This window comes from Rhinatrema bivittatum, chromosome 5 (assembly GCF_901001135.1).
Source record: "Rhinatrema bivittatum chromosome 5, aRhiBiv1.1, whole genome shotgun sequence".
Classification (NCBI taxonomy): Eukaryota; Metazoa; Chordata; class Amphibia; order Gymnophiona; family Rhinatrematidae; genus Rhinatrema; species Rhinatrema bivittatum.
In genome coordinates this window covers 63,983,960-64,006,725 of record NC_042619.1, presented here as the reverse complement: position 1 = coordinate 64,006,725, position 22,766 = coordinate 63,983,960, and the positions used below count along the sequence as shown (strand labels likewise).

The 22,766-nt window shown below is 44.6% G+C and overlaps 1 protein-coding gene across 3 annotated transcripts in view; it reads right to left on the bottom strand.

The window, feature by feature from the left end:
* CEP126 (centrosomal protein 126) overlaps window positions 1–22,766 on the bottom strand; it is a 418,124-nt gene that overhangs the window by 94,960 nt on the left and 300,398 nt on the right. For all 3 annotated transcript variants that reach the window (XM_029602400.1, XM_029602402.1, XM_029602403.1), the window contains exon 8: window positions 10,660–10,784. In XM_029602400.1, the coding sequence (XP_029458260.1) occupies window positions 10,660–10,784 (125 nt within the window). The remainder of the gene's footprint in view (window positions 1–10,659; window positions 10,785–22,766) is intronic.

Genomic DNA, 22,766 nt, shown 5'->3' with positions numbered 1-22,766 from the left:
TTTGCAGGGTACAATGGTCTTGCCCGGGGTTACCGGATGTGTAGCTGTGAGAATCACTCTCTTCGGGTCAATATATGCTGCTCTTTCCTCTGAGAGGAAAGAGCGAGATAATGCATCTGCTCTGACATTTTTGTCACCAGGGCGATATTTCAGCAAAAAGTCAAATCTGTTGAAGAACAGGGATCACCTCGCCTGTCTATGGTTGAGGTGCTGAGCGTGACGGAGGTACTCCAGACTTTTATGATCAGTGTAAACAGTAATCTGATGTTGGGCACCTTCAAGCCAGGGGTGCCATTCTTCAAATGCCATTTTTATTGCCAACAGTTCTTTATCCCCAATGCCGTAGTTATTCTCCGCTGGCGAGAAGCGTTGGGAAAAGAATGAACAGAGGTGCAAGATCTTTGAATGACTGGTCTGGCTTAGCACGGCCCCTACACCTACATCAAAGGCATCAACTTCCACAATGAAGGGTCGAGTAGGGTCCGGATGGAGGAGACATGGTTTTCTTAGAAAGGCGTCTTTTAATTTCTGGAATGCAGTCACAGCTTCCATAGACCAAGTAGCAATGTTGGCTCCTTTCTTAGTCATTGCTGTTAATGGAACAGTCAATGAAGAGTAATTTTTAATACAGGTCCGGTAGTAATTGGTAAATCCAAAAAATCGTCTTAGAGCTTTTAGGCCCATGGGTTGTGGCCACTTTTGAATACTCTCAAGCTTCTGAGGGTCCATTTGGAAACCTTTGTTTGAGACAATGTAACCTAGGAAGGGTACAGATTCTTTATGAAATTCACATTTCGACAATTTGGCATACAAGCGGTTCTCGCGAAGTCTCTGCAGAACTCTTTTGACATCTTCCTAATGGGATTGCAGGTCCTGAGAAAATATCAAGATGTCGTCTAAGTAGACAATGACACATTGGTAGAGTAAATCGCGCAGAATATCGTTCATCATGTTTTGGAAGACAGCCGGGGCGTTGCACAAGCCGAAGGGCATCACCAGGTATTCAAAGTGTCCATCCCGAGTATTAAAAGCCGTCTTCCATTCATCACCAGCGTGGATGCGAACTAAATTATACGCTCCTTTGAGGTAAAGCTTGGAGAATATCTTGGCTCCCTGAAACCTATCAAATAGCTCCAAGATGAGTGGTAAAGAGTAGCGGTCCTTTATGGTGATCTCATTCAGACCTCTGTAGTCAATGCATGGACGTAACGTTCCATCCTTTTTCCCCACGATGAAAAATCCTGTGCCGGCAGGAGACTAAGAAGGTCTGATGGGGGGAGATCCAAGATGACGCGCTAGAGAGAAGGTGTGATGCGTCTCTCTCTTCAGTTACCTCGATTGAATTACCAGTGATCTCTGCTTACCCTGGCCCTCCGCGTAAGTGGCCCTCCGCGTAAGCAGGCCCTCCGCGTAAGCGGAGGGCCTGCGAAAGGCTGAATTCAGAAGCCTTGTCGCTGGATCAGATATGAGGGACGATGGATGCCCACATCACAAGACGGAATGGAGAGCTGGGTGAGGAATCGCAGGAGGAACGCTGAGGAGACACGCTGATAGCCGGTGCCCTCCAATATTCACTAACGTCACTTTTACCGGCAGAAAGGACTGCCCCTGAGAACCCGGTGGCGAGTAGGATTGCTAACCTTACCCTGATGGAGTTGTTCCCAGATGATGCCAGGGAGGGGGCTTTGCAAAGGCCGGAGGAAGGACTGGCCAGAGCAATTCAACCAGGAGCCCTCGGGTCCAATGGTGGAGAACCACATGAAGGAGAATTGCGGACTCTGGAGGAGCTGGTTTCTTGGTACAGTGGAGGAGACTTAGAGGAAGGAGACTTGCAGGAATTTGAACCTATACTAACACCTCTGGTAAGACCTGAAGCATTTACAATGGAGGCAATTTGGTTAGCTATTGAGGCGTTGAATAAGAACATGACTGTGTAGATTAGCCCAATAGTAAAGAAAGTGGGACAATTACAAAAACAAGTAAATAAATTAAAAGAGAAGCAAACTGAAACTAGACAGGAAATAGATGTATTGAAGTCAGAGACGGGAGACATGAAAAAATATTGTCAAAATTTGGTGAAAGATAATTTACATTTTCTAAGAAAATTGGAAAATCTGGATAACAATCAGTGGAATAAAAACTTAAGAGTAATCAATTTCCCCAAGAAATTAACGGTTTCACCAAATGAGATGTGGTCAAAGTTTGCTGTAGAAGTCTTAAAAATATCACAAGCCACATTGCCTCTTGTATCGAAGATCTATTACCTCCCTTTTAAGAAAAAGATTCCTATAGAAAGTAGAGAAATGCAACAGTTATCACCACTGAATATATCTGAGATCCTGGAAACATCTATTGAAGTGGCCCAACCATCTACACTTATAATTTCTTTTTTGTTGGATTCTGATAGAGACTGGGTCCTCAGAATGTATTTTAGAAATCAGCGGCAAATGTTTCTCGGTATGAATGTCCAAATATTTCCAGACTTAGTCAAAGAAACACAGCAAAGGAGGAAGCAGTTCCTTGAATTAAGATCCAGAGTGTTCTTCCTCAAGTTTCCATGCAAGTGTATCATCAAATTTAAAGATTTAACATATACTTTCTTCCAGCCTGATCAGCTGTGTAAATTTGTTACTGATAGATTACCCACTGTACCTGAAGCCAGTCCTAGTTTAGAGTCTGTAACCTAAATATGCGAATTCTGTTCTTCAGAAATAGTAACCATTTCATCCCTACTGCTTTCATAAATGGTGTTAGCTGTTTTTTGTTTTACTTCCTCTGTTTAAAGACATCTCATGTGTAGGGTCTCCCCGCACAATTGGAGACTATGGGAATTATGACTGTATGTATTACTTTGTATTGTATGATTGATGGACTATTTGAAGTCATTATTATGTTTTCTTTTCAATTGTATACATTTGTATCATTGAAAAAGCACAATAAATAGAAAAAAAAAAAGAAAAAGAAGGTCTTATGAAGCCTTTCTGGAGATTCTCCTGGATGTATTCCGACATCGCTTTATTCTCCACTACGGAGAGGGGGTAGACCCTTCATTTGGGTGTTTCTGTATTTGGCTTCAAATTAATTGCGCAGTCATATGATCTGTGTGGAGGTAACGCATCAGCAGCTTTCTTTGAGAATACATCTTGGTAAGATGCATATTGAGGCGGCAACCCAGGCCACAACAGGGTAGTTGGCATGCATGGTATTGGAGAGACTTCCATCAAGCATTTGCCATGACAATCTGGACCCCAACATGAAAGCTCTAAGGTGGTCCAGTTGAATTGTGGCATGTGTTTCTGCAGCTATGGTAGCCCAAGTACCAAAGGGTGCATGGAAGATTGGGCATCCAAATGCAGATGAAATTTAATGTGGATAAGTGCAAGGTGTTGCATATAGGGAAAATAACCCTTGCTGTATTACACGATGTTAGGTTCCATATTAGGAGCTACCACCCAGGAAAAAGATCTAGGCATCATAGTGGATAATACTTTAAAATCATCAGTTCAGTGTGCTGCAGCAGTCAAAAAAGCAAACAGAATGTTAGGAATTATTAGGAAGGGAATGGTTAATAAAACAGAAAATGTAATAATGCCTCTATATCGCTCCATGGTGAGACCGCACCTTGAATACTGTGTACAATTCTGGTCGCCGCATCTCAAAAAACATATAATTGCGATGGAGAAGGTACAGAGAAGGGCAACCAAAATGATAAAGGGGATGGAACAGCTCCCCTATGAGGAAAGGCTGAAGAGGTTAGGGCTGTTCAGCTTGGAGAAGAGACAGCTGAGGGGGGATATCATAGAGGTCTTTAAGATCATGAGAGGTCTTGAACAAGTAGATGTGACTCGGTTATTTACACTTTCGAATAATAGAAGGACCAGGAGGCATTCCATGAAGTTAGCAAGTAGCACATTTAAGACTAGTCGGAGAAAATTCTTTTTCACTCAATGCACAATAAAGCTCGAATTTGTTGCCAGAGGATGTGGTTAGTGCAATTAGTGTAGCTGGGTTCAAAAAAGGTTTGGATAAGTTCTTGGAGGAGAAGTCCATTAACGGCTATTAATCAAGTTTACTTAGGGAATAGCCACTGCTATTAATTGCACCAGTAGCATGGGATCTTCTTAGTGTTTGGGTAATTGCCAGGTTCTTGTGGCCTGGTTTGGCCTCTGTTGGAAACAGGATGCTGGGCTTGATGGACCCTTGGTCTGACCCAGCATGGCAATTTCTTATGTTCTTATGTTCTCTAGCACAAAGAAGGAAATAGTCTCTGTATGAAGAGCACCAGTACGCAAGCTCACTGGTTCTGTAAGCAGAGTTACTTCACCCGGTAAGGGCTCTCCATGAATATAGGACAATAGTAATGGAGATGTCATAGTAGTGGTAGGGATCCGCAAGTGTTCCACTAGACGTTTCAAAATGAAATTTCTCCAGGCCCCCGAGTCTACTAAGGCAAGGGTCTGATAGTCCAAAGGCCCGCAGCTCAAAGATACTGGAAGAGAGAGTGGAGGAGAGGGTGCAGTTAGACCTAAGAAGAGTCCTCCCACAGGACTTAGGTCTGGGAAACGTCTCTCTTTAGAAGATAAATGACTGCAACCCAATTGCATTGGTTCTTCTTCGCCAGCAACAGGCCCTGGGAGTGGAGACCTGGGTACAGACTTGACACAAATCTCTCCCTGGAGTGGTCTTCTGGGACTCTTGACCTCTTGAACTTTGTCGCAAATTTGGCGATCAATCTTTGCTGCCAACTTTAAAAGTTCCGCTAAGGTCTCGGGCATCTCACGAATCACCAGTTCATCTTTCAACCGGGAGTTCAGGCCTTCAAAAAATAGGGTTTTCAGGCACCTAGGGTCCCAATGTAATTCAGAAGCCATCGTCTTGAATTCAATGGCGAAGTCTGGTAAAGGTTTGTTACCTTGTTTTAGATGAACCAAAGCTGTTCCTGCAATTGAGTACCGGGCAGGGTCATCAAATACTGACTTAAACAGTTCAAGAAACCCGGCAAGATCATTCAGGATAGGGTCATTGCGCTCCCACAGCGTTGAGGCCCAAGCCAACGCTCTTCCATCCAGATACGAAAAGATATAGGTGGTCTTGCAATATGCTGTAGGGAAATGGTTAGGTTGCAGAGAAAAGTGCATGCAACATTGATTAATAAATCCTCTACACTTCCAAACTTCACCCGCGAAGCATGTTGGAGCAGAAAGAAGCACTGTAGACTTGACCGTCACTTCTGACGGTATAATATCTTTACCTGCGGCAGCCAGTGCATTCATTTGTGCGTGTAGCTGATTAAAGGCATCAGTCAAGTTGTCTAACAAATTCTGTTGTTCGGAGATTCGCTGGGCCAGGCCTGGAATGGCCTGCAAAGCAGTGAGCTGAGCCGAATCCATGGAGTTAGCAATCTGTTATGGTTATGAGGTGTTGGAGTAGATTCTTGGGTACTGCGGTGATGGCCACTCCCACGGGGAGGAGTCCCGTGAGGAACTGCAAAACTAGGCTAGACTCTATACATGCAGACACAGAGAAGTTGTATTTATTGTACAGCTTGATGGTACTGCCCAGGGAGTGGGCAGCAGTGGAGGTAACCCAGTGAAATAGTCCTGGGGTCCTTAGCAGAGGAGACCAGTCTCACACTCAAGTAGGTGACAGGCAGCACGGCGTAGCAGGGATAGGTCCCAGATGTAGACACAGAGTGCTGAAGCTGAAGGTGAGACAGACTGAAAGGGTTAGTACTCACTGAAGCAGAAGCTGTATAGTTGAAGGTCCTGGCAGGCAGAAGTAGATCAGTGGCATGCACCAGATTAGGGAGAGCAGGCCCTCGAGGAGTGAGTACCCGGTATCCCAAGACAGGTATCTGAAATAGAGCAGAAGGGCCCCTGAGGAGTGGGTACCCAGGTTAGTGAAGAATTTTCCCGAAGGGCAGAGAGAGCTTCCTGCAGCAGCTGGGAGGCGGCAGAGCAGCTTAGACCAGAGGCAATCCAATCCTTGCTAACTCAGTTTTTTAGCAAACGAAGGGCAGGCTAAATACCAGGATGTGATGACATCACTCGGAGGGGACGCCCCCGAGGTTCCCGCCATGACGTGGATATAGACATGGGTGGCATGCGCGCACCCTAGGAGGCCCTTAGGAAAATCATGGCGAACACCGTCGCCGTTGCCGATCCAGGGATGCCAGAGAGAGCGGCATGAAGACGCGGCAGCAGCCATCTTCCCAAGGCTTGAGGAGAGAGAAGGAAGAAAGGTGAGGCACAGAGGTCGAAGCCGTCTGAGACTGATGGATGCAACAGCTTTTAAGAAGTGGCAGGCTGTCTCATGTGCCTGTGAGGCAAGCCACACAGTTCAAACTGCAGCCCACTGAGGGCCCTTGCAAGCAGGAGGGCCACACAGCAGCCTGATGACTCTTTGGGGAATGGGGTGAAGTGATACTGCACAGCAGGTGAGACTTCACTTGCACAGCAGGTGAGACTTCACTTTCTGAAGCTGTTTGGCTTTGAGTTGATGCAAAGTACACTGATACTGAATCTTGATATTAAGACTGACATCAATATCAACCTGTTCAATGTCAGAGTGATGCCGAAGCACATGGTCCTGGCACCTGCAACAAGTAAGGGATTTGAGGATCTTCTTGCTCAGTTCTTTCTCAAAGACTGCTGATGCCAACACTTGAATGGGCTCAGTATGAGAGACGTTATCCTTCTGGGTAACCGAGGAGAGGTACTGGTGACTATGAAATGGATCTCTGGAGGCTGTTGAAGCTGGGTCTTTGGATGGAAGGTAGTTATAAAATAGCCACATCCATGTGTGCGTGACGGGAACTGTGCACACATGGATGGGCACACGCTCCTTTGAAAATCGACCCCAAATTTAGCAATAGATAAGCATTGACAAGAACAGACTTAGGATGACCGATGATTATACGAAGGCACTCATATCGCATTGCATGGTGTGTGATGTGTGGTAGCTATTTATGAAGGTCTCCAAAATTATCTTTTTTTATTATAAGGGTCATTTAACACAGGTGGATAATTTCTTTAGGTGACTTAACTGATCTGTGATATCATAGCTAATGTGGTGTCGTTGCGGTGTTAATTCACTTTGATACATAGAATAAAGATTAGCAAATAAGCTGTAGATGATAGATTTTTATTAAATTAACTTAATATATTTGTGATTATTTTAGAAATATATAATCCCTTCACCATGTCAGCGCATAATGAGCTAAGGTTGTTCAATTATAGAAGTAAACTGGATGTTGAATTACAACTGCAAGGTTTATTTTCAAAGCTATATAGAGTTGTTGTTGAGTTGGAGGTGGACCCTTGGCCTGGTGCAGGATTGGTATGGCCCTCTGGTCGGACCCAGAGAGCGCCTGCCACCAGGAGGCAGAGCACAGGAGGAGACTGAGGATAGCTGGAGATTCGCCAATAGCAACCTGGGGTTTCCACAGGTTGAGCCCTTGGGTACCCGGGCCGCCTGGTCTTAGGTAGGCCTCGCAGGGTCTCCTAGATAGGAAGCACAGGGGAGTGCCCACCATGAACAAGGGTGCGGGGTCAATGTCCAAGCAAGAATGTCCAGAGGTCGCAGGAGGCCAGAATAGAGTGTCCGAGTGAATAGCGAGGATCAAGGTCAGAGTATCAGTCCAGAATGGTCCTGGGAGAATTCTGCGCAGAAAAACTGGGTTGGTGAGGGATTTGAACATACGCACATTTGAATTTTCAGTAGGCACGCATTTTTTTTCCTGAAAACACTATGCACATATATTAGTAGGTATAAATGTGCGTAAGTCATTTTGGTGGGATAATTTTCCAAGTTAAAGTGCATGTATTCTTTCCTTTTAAAAAATGGTGTCAAGACTGCAGGTAACTGATTTTTAATTTATGTGGGCAAATATGAACAGAACCCTGTTTTATCTCAATTAGATTTAAATGCATTGTTTATAAAATGATTAAAAAATATAGTTAACTGAAGGAATACTTATGTCTGATTAATAAACCTCGCTGCACATGTATAATTTCCAGAGTAATCTACCTGGAAATTACATAAGAACATAAGAAAATGCCATACTGGGTCAGACCAAGGGTCCATCAAGCCCAGCATCCTGTTTCCAACAGTGGCCAATCCAGGCCATAAGAACCTGGCAAGTACCCAAAAACTAAGTCTATTCCATGTAACCATTGCTAATGGCAGTGGCTATTCTCTAAGTGAACTTAATAGCAGGTAATGGACTTCTCCTCCAAGAACTTATCCAATCCTTTTTTTAAACACAGCTATACTAACTGCACTAACCACATCCTCTGGCAACAAATTCCAGAGTTTAATTGTGCGTTGAGTAAAAAATAACTTTCTCCGATTAGTTTTAAATGTGCCCCATGCTAACTTCAAGGAGTGCCCCCTAGTCTTTCTACTATCCGAAACAGTAAATAACCGATTCACATCTACCCGTTCTAGACCTCTCATGATTTTAAACATCTCTATCATATCCCCCCTCAGTCGTCTCTTCTCCAAGCTGAAAAGTCCTAACCTCTTTAGTCTTTCCTCATAGGAGAGTTGTTCCATTCCCCTTATCATTTTGGTAGCCCTTCTCTGTACTTTCTCCATGTGCGCCTTTTGACCACAAACACATGTGCAGCATTTGTTCCACATACACATGTGTTTTTAGCTGCATATAGGGGAAGCATCCCCAGAGGCGAGTTTTGGGCAGCGTCATAAAGAATTGCACATAGCTTGTGTTTTCAAGTCTACATGCATTATTATTTTCTGGAGAAAATCTACCTGCACAAAAAGCGGGTGCAAACATCATTTGTACCTGCAACAAATTGCAAAGTGAAAATACGGGTGCACTTTCTGTTTGAAAATCTTTACAAAAATCTACAGGTAAAATGTACCTGCAGACTTTGTCCCAATGCAGACAGTTTGAAAATTGCCCACAAAATGTTAAGAACATAAGAATTGCTATACTGGGTCAGGACAAAGGTCCACCAAGCCTGGTAACCTGTGTCTAACAATGGCCAATCCAGGCCACAAGTACCTGGCAGATATTACGTTTGGCCAGCCGCGAGGTAGACCCATGGTGGGCTGCACTCACCCCAAAACCAGTGCTGCTGATCCCTCCTCACAGCATGGACACCATCAGCACTCCGTCATCCACCGCACCGTGCTGTTCCTTAGGTGCGCGCACATTTCACAGACTCTTAAGGACTCTGCGGTAGGAAAGCCCAGATCTGGTGCTCCCTGATTAAACCCAGTCATAGCTCTCAGCAACTTGCCTCAGCATCAGGTCTCCTGCCTTGCAGTACATGTTTTCTGCTTCCTTGTCTCGTCCAGTCTGCTTCGTTCTTGCCTCTCCTGCTTGTCCTGCCTTGACCTGTCCTCTCTGCCTTGCTCCTGCCCTTGCCTTGGACTAATTCCCGAAACTGGCAACTGCCTTGGACCTAGATAACTCTCTTGCCTGCCGCCTGCCTTTAACTTCTGCCTTGGACCCGGACTACTCATCCTAGCCTGCCACCTGCACCTGACCATTGCCTTGACCTGGATTATGCTCTTCTCACTGCCTGCCTTGACCCTTGGCCTATACCTGTTGATTCTCTGACTGCTGCCTGCCCTGCCCTATCTCGGCCTCAGACTCTCTCTTCATTTTTGCCCTGTGGGACCATCACCTAAGCCCTGCCAGCATCTGGAGCCCAAGGGCTCAACCTGCAGGGAACGGTGCTGGTTAAGGTGAAGCCTCAGTTCGGTCCCAGGGTAGGGCACATCTATCAGCTGTCGGCGTGGGCCTACTGAATTCGCCCGTTAGGCTGTGCCAACCATGCCACAGCACAAGAGTCTACTTCCCTTACAGTAGGAACTCAAATAGCAGATAGATCCCATGCTGCTTATGCCAAGGGATAAGCAATGTATTTCCCCAAGTTTATCTGGTTAATAAAAGTTTATGAACTTTCCCTCCAGGAACTTGTGCAAATCTTTTTTTAACCCAGTTACACCAAGTGCCTTTACCACATCCACAGATTAAAAGGAAATGAACAGATTAGTTTATAAAGCTAACAAGTGTTTAAATCTGCATGTTTTGTTTTAAGGGATAATTTTCAAACTGTTCACATTGGGACAAAGTCCATGAGTACTTTCAAGTCATCTATCAGTTCATTGTAAAGTTCAAGTCACCTATCAGTTCATTGTAAAGCCCAGTTGGCTACTTTTATGTTATATGGAAACCGATATGATGTTCCCCGAACGAATGTCGGTATATAAAAATTGCAAATAAATAAATAAATAAAATAAGTCATGGACTTTGCACACATTTTTAGAGCAAAAAAGTACATGCTTTGAAACATAGACATTTATACCTATCTTTTCTGTGGGCACTTTTTTATGGAAATTTATGTGTAGAGTTGAAAATGCAATCTTGGCACACTCTTTTTTTCCCTCCAACCTAAACACGCCTCTGGGAATGTCTTCTCTAAATATAGTTAAAAAGGACACCTGTAAATGGCTTTGAAAACTGTCCTTCCAAGGATTGCATACCTAAATTCAGCATCAAATCAAGCTCTTAAACATGCAAAATGTTAGATGAAACTTAAAATCTTAGGTCCCTTTAAATTTTTTTTTTAATAGGCATCTAAAAGCCTTTATGAAAATAAGGTGCTTAGTTTTCTTAATAGCTACCTGTACATGTTGAGGAAGTCTTCGTGTTACAGAGCTTGATATATGTCTTCTCTGCTCTAAAAGGGCTCTGTGTTTATTTTCACTGCTGTCCACAATTGGTTTTCTTCTTGTAATGGCAAGAGTACCTTAAATGAGTACCAAAAACACCCCATTATATAAATATATAATAAATACAGTACTTCCATGTGACTAAGTACAATAACTGACATACCTTCTTAAACTAAGCAGAGTTGCTTACCTGTAATAGGTGGTCACTGAAGACAGCAGGATGTCAGTCCTCACACATGGGTGATGACATCCAATAGAGCTCAACACAGAAAGCTATGTCAAAGATTTTAGAACTTTGATTGAGTCTCACTGGGCATGCTCATAGTATGCCATTACACCACGCATCCATGTGGGGTGCCTTCTATCTTTTTTTAGCAAAGAAATGAAATAAAATGTTGGTGAAACAAACTTTAGGGGAAATGGTGTGAGGATTGATAAACTCCAATTGAGGTGACGGACTGAAGTGAGACCTGGAATAGCTGATAACAAACTCTAGTAATTCCAACAGCCGAATACTCTTCTGCATCAATTCCTTGGCTCCTGCTTGAGATGTGCTCTTGACCAGTCAATCAACTAGGGATGGCAGATTGTAGGAAAATATCAGGCTGGGGGTAACTTTTCAAAACCAGCCCACACAGTATCTGTCTCCCTTGTGCACTTTCTGCACAGCATATGCATTAACAGCTCCCTTAAGCATGCCAAGCTGATCTTTGACAGGTACATCCTTTGACCTGGAGCCTAGCAAAATTGAGCCAAAATATCTCCAACATAAATTTCACATTTTTCCTAAATAATTAAAGCATCCATTCAATTTGTTACTTCTGCCCCCACTCAAGTTTAGATAAATCTTATATAGTTATATATATGTCTGGCCTGCTGCCAACCAATCAGCTCTTGAACCAGTTGCCAAGCAATGAGGCAAACCACACTGCCAGCCAGTGGCTCCTACATACACACACATTCTGCAGTTGAATGTTCATGACTACTCAAACACACTACTCCTAGGTCTACCGAAGAACAGCATAGCCCCACTGCAACTACTACAAAACGCAGTCGCGCGAATATTAACAGGCACTCGCAGAAAAGAACACATTACACCTATTCTCAAACAACTCCATTGGCTCCCCATCACAGCCAGAATTCAATTTAAAACTTTCACCCTCATACACAAAGCTATCCACAATCCAGACATGCTCTGGTTCACAGACACTTTACACATCCATTCCACCTCCAGACCTACTAGAACGCCATATATAGCAACTATACACACGCCTTCTCCCAAACTCTTTCAACTAACAGCCACTAAACAATGCACCATATCCCTAGCTGGACCCTCCCTATGGAACACAATGCCTACCCAGCTACGCCTCGAGACCTGCCCTAAGAAATTCAGACAGAAACTCAAGACTTGGCTGTTCACACACGCCTACGCATGAGCCCTCCTCCGCCCACTGTACTGCCTTTCACCCACGCCCTTCTTTCCCACGCCCCTCTCCCCCCTCTGTCCTCCTTTACACCCTCACCCTGCTTTCCCAGCCCCTTCCCCTCACCCTCCAGGTCCACGACCCTTAGTTCTTGTATGTAATGCCCCCTCTCCCTCCTTGTATTCTTATTGTATATAATTTGTACATATGTACTTAATTGTGTATCGCGTTTACTGAATGTACAGCAAAAGACCTTGGTTACCCTCCCCTCTCCCCCATCCTCCCCTTCCCCCAGTTCTATTATCAGTTACACTGTAAAGCCCTGTTGGCTATTTTCACGTTGTATGGAAACCGATGTGATGTTTTCTTAATGAATGTTGGGATACAAAAACTGTAAATAAATAAATAAATAAAATTTGCTTACTCAGTGAGTGCCCCTGCATCATTATGTAAAGTTCTAGTTTGCTGCCAGCCCTACCCTAGCCTAAAGCAGCCCCCCTCCCTTTCTATTTCCCTCACTCTCTCAGCACCCCCACTCTCCAAGAAGCTTGCTGGTTCTATAGCCAGCTGTCCCTCTCAGAGCTTTGTTTAACCACCTGATACAGAAACCTCACTAACACTGTTCAGGTGCTTCCTCCTGGATCATCCCCTCCCTTTCTTTGACTATAGCTTGCCTCCACTTCTCCAGCCTCACTTGCACACCCCCCCCCCCCCACTCCAACACATTCCCATTGACTGTGTGCTACAGAGCCTGCTGCTTTTATGGTTCCCCAAGCTCTACTCTGCCTACCTACTGCAAGGGAAGGGAGACCAAAAGTAATCCATGCTTCTTGCATCCTCTGGGGCTTAAAAAACAAAAATTAAACCCTGGCCAAGATTATATGCATCACTGCTGAAGCTGAGACTGGGAGCCATATATCCAAAGCAGCACAGTTCCAGAATACTGCTTTCCCATATGGAGCCAGTGCAGCCAGGACCAGTGTAAGGGTATTAGATGTATAGGTGAATCTTACAGCCATGACCCCTCCTTTGCTCCACTCTCCCCATACACAATTAAACATTATTATGTATTAATAACATTTTATATGTAAAAGGAGATTTAAAGTGCAGGTAAAAATATCACTTACAACAACATATAGTACATTACATACACTGCCAAGGTATCAATGAGAAAACCCTTCAAAAAAGACACTTGGAAGCCATGTTCTTCATTTTAAGGTTAGGGAGTCAGTGGCAGCTCTCACTAAGTGCAGCTTCCTGACTCTTTTCCCCTAATACAAATTTCTTCCCCCCATCTTCTCTGGAGGCTTGTTGAGCTGTCTCCAGTACAGCACTTCTGTTTTCTTCCAGCACTGTGTGGCTCTCAGTGAGTTTGAGCTGCACTGTCCAATTCTCATGTTATTATTATTGCAAGACTGGGAGAACCACCCAGAAGCTCAGGCATCACTCAGTTTAAACTTACTAAGAGCTATGCAATGCCAAAAGAAAGGAAAACAGTTAGTTCAAAGGCAGTTAGCAAGCTTCCAGAGAAGGTGAAGGGGGAACTAACAAACTGGGATGGAGGGGTGGGGGAACTGGATTGGAGAGAATAAGGGTAGGGATAGGAAAATGGAGGCTAACTGATGAGAAAGGTGAGTGAGAGTTGAGATTAGATGGATTGGACTTGGGGAGAGTGTGTATTGGATGAAGAGTGTATGTATGGAGGAGAGGAGCTAGCAAGCGATATGGGAGGAGGATGGGCTGAGGGAGAGATAGAGAGAAACATAGGCACAGTATGTGAGCAGATTGTTTAGTTACATGAGTTTCCCTAAGTGTGGCTGAGCATCTGGATTGGCGACATCATTGGCAGTGGACCTCCTTGCCCAGGGTGCCAACCACTTTGTCCACTGACTGGCCTGGCTCTCACAATAAAGTTTTTTTGCCAAAGTGGTCCCTGCTTGAAAAGTAGTGAAGATCACTGCCATATGGTATTAGGCCCATTGTAACGCTTGGCCCTCAGAAAACTATTAATAAACTGAATTACAATATAGTAAACCTCCCATACCAAAACAGCACTAACTGCCAACACTCAAACAGCATACCCTACCTATGAAAAAGCAACACTACAAATATTACACCAGGCCCTAAAATTCCAATAGATCTCCTATTAGGAAAGCAAAACAAACCAAGCTGCTATAGAACCCTACACAGAAACTACACACTAGAAGAATAATACCTTGCCTCAGTCATGCTTTTCGAACACAGAGATTCTCACCAAATACAGAATAAAGACACCATAAAGTATAAATAGAAACATGCAGACAAAAACTCAACTGGAAACCACAAGAATCCAGACTCTGTATGCACGGCAACAATGGATAAACAGAAATGTCACCATTCCTCATAAAATATCAAACAAGAAAATCAAGAAATATAAAATAAAAAATAGTAAAACCATATTAATAAAAACAATATTTCAAAACAGCTGATGAAAAGAACCAATAATTAAAAACTCGTAAAAATGTTTAAAAATTTGTCAAACACCAATAACATATTTCGAAACAGCAGACATATCAAGTAACACCCAATAATAAAAATAATAAGGATTAAAAAATCCCCTGTTCTCCATACCTGGGAATCTTAGATTCCAATCACTCCAATTTTCTTGGATTAGTCAAGGGTGGAGGGTATGTACAGTCTTTATCCTCTCTCTTTCTCTCTCTCTCTCTCTCATATACTCACAAACTCTCTCTAATACACACTTGTTAATTCTCACACACACTTACTGACTCTCTCATAAACAAGCTCACTCAAGGCCAGATTAAGAGCCTAGCATGCCAGGTAAATACCCAGATTGCCTACCTGTAGGGATACTTAAAGCTCACCATCTCCTGCATTCTGTGTGGGTCACATTCCCTCACCCCCCTACCTGCAGCCAGTGTGCATGTTAGCTGAATGCTTGGAGTTCCCACAAGAAGAAGATGGCTCACTAACTCTCACATGCTGATTCGCACATATACACACATACACAGACTCACACACATAAATGTTCATTTTTGCTGACTCATATACTCGCACACACACACATAGACACACAAACTCTACAGTGACTTTCACACATGCTCAGTGGACACACACACAGACATACTGAGTTACACTCCAGCACACATTCTCATGCATGCATATACATGCTCAGACTCTCACTCACCATTACGCACACACATGCATGCTCACACGTGCTCAGATTCACATAACTGAAAAAAATGTTTACTTACATTGGTGGTTAGGGAGAGATCCAGGCATGGACCCAGGAGAACAGGGGCACAGGCTTATAGGTATTTCCTTCCTCCCCCCCCAGGGTTGTCTACTTTTTCACAGACCAGAACTGGACACTTGAGGCCTGGGAAAGGAATCTGACTACCTGATTCTCCCGTTTGCATAAATTTGCCACAATGCCCAAGAACCGGCCCTCCTCTCTCTCATAGCTCTGTTCCTTGTATTCTAACATCCCAAGGACAGTGACAATGAACAATCTAACAATGGATCAACAGAACCAAAAAGAGCTATCAATGATGAGTGAAGCGCTCATGATTCAACATGAAGCATGAGCATGATGGAGTACAATCTACATGCCATTAATTGTGTGCATGTATGTGTAATATGGGTGCACTGCTCATTTTTCTCAATATTATGGAAATATGCGTGCACAATCATCCACACTCTTCACTGACCTATTTTTATGGAGCTCCTAAAAGCTGGCTGAGGAACCCAGACACAGCATAACACAGCAAATAGCTTCTTACATAAAGCCTTTGGGTTATAGTATTGTAGACATTTAAAAATTGTGCTGGTTTAATTTAATGCTGAAAACAAATTGACAATGAATTCTCTGAAAAATCTGAATTACAATTACAATAGGGTAAAACTCTCATACCAAAACAGCACTGTCAGCACTTAAACAGTAACAATCCTACATATGAAAAGGCAACAACACTATATTACACTCATTATTAGGCCCTAAAATTCCAAAATCCTCCTATTATGAAAATATAACAAGACGAACTGCTATAGATCCTTACACAGAAACTACATGCTAGCAAACTACCTAACCTCTGTCACACATTGCAGAGCACAGACAAACCCTCACCAAACTCACTATAGAGACCATAAGTATAAACAGAAATGTGCAGACAAAACTGAACTGGAAACTGCAACAATCCACATTCTATATGCAGCACAACAATGGAAAAAAAGAAACATCACCACTCCATATAAACATTAAACTATAAAATCAAGAAATACAAAACATGATAGCAAAAATTATGCTTATAAAATGAATAAATATTTCAAAACCGCAGACAAAAAGAATAGCCAATAATTGAAACTCATTAAATATTTAAAATTCCCAACACCAATAAAATAATTCCCAAACTGCAAATACACAATAACACGTACATAATTAAAACAAATAAGAATTTTAAAAAATTCTCCACTCCTCTATACTGGGAACTTTTGATTTCCAGTCATCCTGAGAACTATTGCGGATTAATAGAGGGGTGAGGGGTGCATGCACAAACTTTACCCTCACTCACATACATGCACTCTCCAACATATGCACATACTTGTCCACTCAACACATGCTCACATACATTCTCTCTCTCTCGCTCTCTCACACACACAAACACATGCTCTGTCGCTCCCATATGTTCTCAAATGCTTGCTCTCAAACACACATATATATACATGTACAAACTGATGCTCTCTCTCTCTTCCTCTCCCTGTCCCCAGGACATAGAGAAATGCAGCAACTTCATCCTTGGGATTGCGCAATATCCTCCCTCTCATACACATGTTCTCTCTCTTTGTCACAGTCATGATCTCCTTCAAACTCTCTCACAAATCTCTCAAATGCTCTCTCTCTCCCATATGATTTCTCTCTCTCTCTCTCTTACACATAATCTCTCCCCATAAATGTGCAGGAAGCCCGTCCTCCTTGGATCTGCAAGGCTTCTTTCATACACAACGTGCTTTATCACACACAGACATGCTCACACATAAGCTCTCTCAAATGCTCTCTCTCTCTCCCCATATGTTCTCACATGCTCTCTCTAACTCATATACAAGTTCTCTCTCACTCCTTGGAACGTGCAGGAAGAATCAGCCTCCACATTGTGCCCATGTAGCATCACTCATACACACACACACACTACTGCTCACATACACAAATTCTCTCACATATTATTGTTCACACACATAAACTCTCACATGTTATTGCTCATACATGCTAATGCTCACAGTCACACATAACCTCTCACACATGCTATTGCTCACATACAAGCTTTCACATACTGCTCACAAACACAAGCTGGGAGAAGCAAAGCCAGTGAGGGTGAGAGGACATGATAAACTGCTGCCGCATGAGAAGAATGCTTGCTGATGATGATGTGGGTCAAATGAGAGGCACTGCTGAAGGAGGGGGGCTGTGACAGAAGCTGCTACTGTGGGGAAACAAGTGGGGCAAGAAAGAGCGGAGAGCCTGTGGGTGAGGCCCCCCACTGTTTAAGAATAACTTCTGGGGACTTGGTTTTGATCGCAGCGGCTTCGCAGGCACAGGGCCGCTGCAACCAACACCAACCATGTGATTGGGCTGATCGGCCCACTGGGGCATGCCCAAAGCCTTGATAGTCCAATCCCCCCCGTGTGCACCCCAGTTTGCCTAAGTGCACCGCCAAAATAGCCAGAAACTTTGTGAAGGCACATAGGGCTGATGCTAGCCCATATGGTAGAATGCATTACTGGAAGTGTTGGTTTCCTACCATGAACTGGAGATATTTCCTATACCAGGAAAAATCTCTATGTGAGTATAGGTATTCTTGAGATCGAGAGAGAGAGAGCCAGTCCCTTCTTTGAAGAAAGGGGATTAAAGCATCTAGCAAAATCATCATGAACTTTTATCGTCTGATGAACTTGTTCAAGGTCCTTAGGTCTAGGCTAGGATGTCTGTTTTCTTTGGAATTATGAAATACTTGGAGTAGAATCCCTGACCTCTTTGCCTTGGTGGAACAGGCATTTCAGGTATTTAAAAGTCTGTATCATATAACATAGTAATGACAGCAGAAAAAGATCAAATGGTCCATCCAGTCTGCACAGGAAGTTTCTTATGGTACTAAATGCCACTCTGTGCAGGTTACTCCCATGTTTCTGTTAAGGAGTTGTGCCCGGTCGCAGGCGGGTGCGTACTTTCATGTTCACCTCTTTTTTCCCTGCACCGTCAATCATTGGGAGAATGGCGGCCTCCGCCAACCAACAACCGACTTCGCCAGCATCCCCGGGACCGCATAGGCACTGCCGACTGTCCATCTTACTTCCGGCATCACCTAGGCACACGCGCACCTCGCAGAGCCTCCTTATGAATACGTCATGGCGGCAACCTCGGGGGGCGTCCCCTCCCAATGACGTCAACAACACCGCTAGTGTACATATACGAACTGGCCCATTGCTAAGATGAGTTAACAAGGAGTTCTCTCGCTTGTTAAATCCGCTCTAACTTGGATCTTCTGTTCCAGACTATCCTCCTGGCAATTGGACGCTCTGAGTACCTGCTCCTCGGGGGCTCTTCCACGTCTTGGCTATCCGCTCCTCGGAGGGCCCTCCTGCCTGGGACATCCTGACCCGCTCCTCGGGTTTCTCTACTGGGACTTCCTTGTGTGAGTACATTTTCCAACTTCTATCATCTCTACTGAAGATTCCACGGTGTACCCCGTTCCTCGGGCTACTACCATTCTTCAGTCCATCCATGTTACTCTATCTGTGCCTCAGGATACTTCATCTCCTATACTCGATCTATGGCCTGGTTCCTGTACCACCAACCTCTGCCTCTTTAACTTCTACAGTACAGCTTTCTCGGCGTACCCTGCACTGTGGGGCCACTACCAGATCTGCACTCAGAGGTATTACAACAGCCTACAGGAATTCCCAGGTATACCCCCAAGCCTGCGGGCCACTACCAGGACCTTCGTACATACATCATCATCCTGACCTCTGTATTTAATATAAGACTTGTGTTATCATATTTCCCGCTCCTCGGGTTATGTTTCTATCTTTTTCCTTAATAATGTCTCTCTCACAGCTGTGTCCTACATTGCTGAGACCACGCCCACCGACGGTGAGGCCCACGGGGTTCTTTCCTGTGGGCGGAGACATCTCTCACCTCGGCCCGGGGTTCACCAATTCATCAAAACCATAACAGATTGCTAACTCCATGGACCCGGCTCAGCTCTCAGCCCTTCAGGCCATCCCTGGCCTGGCCCAACGTCTAGCCGAACAACAACGGACACTAGAGACTTTGATTTCTGCCTTTAATCAGCTAAACTCTCAGCTGAACTCTACAGGAACACCTAACAAGGTCCTCTCCTCACCTACAGTGACGCCTGCATGTCTCTCTGTACCCTTGCCAGTGCCTACACACTTTACAGGTGATCCCCTGTTATGTAGGGGTTTTCTAAATCAGTGCTGCATACACTTTTCGCTTCAACCTACCTACTTCCCAGATGTAGTCTCCAAAACTACCTACATTGTATTTCTGCTAGATGGAAAAGCCCTGGCCTGGGCTTCACCTCTCTGGGAGCATAGTGACCCCATACTCCAAGACTTGACAGGATTTCTCACGCTCTTTCGTTCAGTGTTCGATGATCCCGCTCGTAAGACCATCACTGGATCTGCTCTCCTGTACTTACAACAAGGCTGATTACGCACTGGGACCTGGGCTGTCTACGGGTCACCTTTCTGGAGGGTCTCAACCCCCGCATCAAAGATGAACTAGCGGCATGTGACCACCCCAATACCCTAGACTCTCTCATTGACCTCGTTGGATGAATTGATCGACGCCGGCGTGAACACTCACAAGAGATGAAGAGTTCTAGGAAAATATCATCGGGAGGTTTCCGTCCTCGCCCAATGCCAGTCACTCCGACCACACCTACAACTCAGACAGAAGAGGAAGAACCAATGCAACTAGGACAAATCCACCTTACGTCGAAAGAGAGATGTTATTGAAAGAGACTTGGCCTCTGCATGTACTGCGGACAACCAGGCCACGTGATACCTTCCTGCCCCATCTGTCCGGGAAACTTGCAGACCTAGGATCCGCCGGAGGACTCTTCCTAGGTCTCACCTCTCTATCTCCTCCACTGACACTACCAGTCTCTATTATTTCTGAGACTCTCAAATTCCACACGCTAGCACTCATAGATTCCGGGGCAGGCGGAAACTTCATATTCTGTCAACTCATAGAGCATCTACGAATCCTTACAGTTCAGACACCCTCTCCATTACTACTGTCATCCATACACGGCTAGCCCTTACTAGGTGAGGTCTCTTTTACTACTCAGCTGCTTCGCCTCCGCACTGGATCTCTGCATTCTGAGACCATCACATTTTTAGTCCTGGACAAGGCTATTCATCCAGTGGTACTTGGGATACCATGGCTTCAAACTCGCTCTCCCCAGTTCAATTGGGCTACCATGAAACTTTCCCAGTAGGGAGAAGCCTGCCATGGAAGATGCCTAGAGACAGTAACACCTATGCCTTGCCTGGCTACTACCACCCTCCCTTCCAGGTCTACCTCCACAGTACCAGTCCTACCAGGATGTGTTTTCTAAACAAGCGGCGGATACTTTAACACCTTCTCGATCCTTTGACTGCGCCCATCAACCTAGTACCGGGTTCCAAATTCCTAAAGGAAGGGTATCCACTTTCTTTATCTGAGACAAAAGCTATGTCCTACTTACAATCCAGGAGACCTGGCAAAAGGGTTTATAAGGCCTTCAAAATCTTCGTCCGGAGCTGGATTCTTTTTTCGTTGGCAAGAAGGATGGATCCTTCGCCCATGTATAGACTACCGGGGATTGAATGAGACCACTATGAAGGACCATTACCCACTGCCGTTGATCTACGAACATTTTGATCGGCTCCAAGGACCCCAAATATTTACAAAGCTGGACCTCAGAGAGCATATAATCTTGTTCGCATATGCCAGGGCGATGAATGGAAAACAGCTTTCAATAACCCGCGACGGCCATTTTGAATACTTGGTCATGCCTTTGGCCTCTGCAACGCCCCGGCAATATTCAAAACATGATGAATGAAATCTTCAGAGACATGTTGTATGATTGCATAGTAGTATATTTGGACGATATACTAGTCTTTTCTCAGGACCTTCAGTCTCATCATCTGGATGTTTCCAAGGTTCTTCAGAGACTCCAGAGATAATTGTCTATACACCAAACTAGAAAAGTGTGCCTTCCACCAGGAGTCAGTCCCATTCTTAGGATACGTCGTGTCCAGCCAGGGCTTCCAAATGGACCCGTAAAAAATGAAGAGCATTCGGGACTGGCCCTACGCTGCTTTCTAGGATTTACCAAATTCTATAGGTCTCTGACCGCTCCCTTGCATGTCACTGCCATGACATGCAAGGGAGCCAATCCCTCTCAGTGGTCTCCTGAAGCTGTAACAGCCTTCCAGGAACTCAAAAAAGCCTTCCTTCAGGAGCCATGTCTTCGCCACCCTGATCCTCGATGCCCTTTCGTAGTCAAGGTAGATGCCTCGGACGTTGGAGTTGGTGCTGTCTGCAGCCAGCACGGTGTTACTCCATATCTCCACCCATGCTCTTTTTTCTCTCGGCGGTTTCTCCCCTGCTGAGCGAAACTACGGAATTGGAGTTAAAGAGTTGCTCACAATCAAGTTGGCATTCAAAGAGTGGCGCCCATGGCTCGAAGGTGCTCAACACCAAATAATGGTTTTTACGTATCATAAAAACCTAGAATATCTGTGTCATGTACAATGCTTGAATCACAGACAAGCATGCTGGTCACTGTTTTTTAACAGATTCAATTTCCTTCTGAGATATCGCCCAGCAGACAAGAACATCCGTGCAGATGTTCTTTTCCACTCGTTTACACCAGACTATATACCGGACACTCCAAGGAATATCATCGACCCTACTCGGGTGCTCCTCTCAGTCACATACACAGTGCCGGTCGGAAAAACCGTGGTACCCCAGGCAATCAGGAAGAAAAGTTCTCAGATTGGGCTCACGACTCAAGTCTAGCCGGTCATCCTGGGCAATCCTGAACTCTGTCACTGTGGAGAGATACTATTGGTGGCTTTCAATGAAGAGAACGTCCAGACCTACGTAGAATCTTGTGCTACGTGCGCCAAAACAAAAACCACCTACTGGTTGTCCCTGGGGCCTTTCCCAACTTTTGCCTGCTCCTAGCGAAACCATGGACCCACATATCCATGGACTTTATTGTTGGACCTCCCTGTGTCTAGTGGTAAACAACACCATATGGGTTACCATTAATCGTTTTCCAAGATGGTACATTTTGTGGCTTACCCAGACTACCTTCTGCTCCTGAACTTGCAAAACTTTCATCTGTCATATATTCCGGTTACATGCATGCCAAAGCACATACTCTCCGACCGAGGAGTACAATTCACAGCCAAGTTCTGGAGATCTCTCTGTAACAAATTTGATATTTCTCTGGATCTGACTTTTGGCTATCACACTGCAAGCCAATGGACAAACTGAAAGGAAGAACTGCACTTTAAAGCAGTTCCTCCGGTCCTATGTCAACTGAAGACAGAACGATTGGG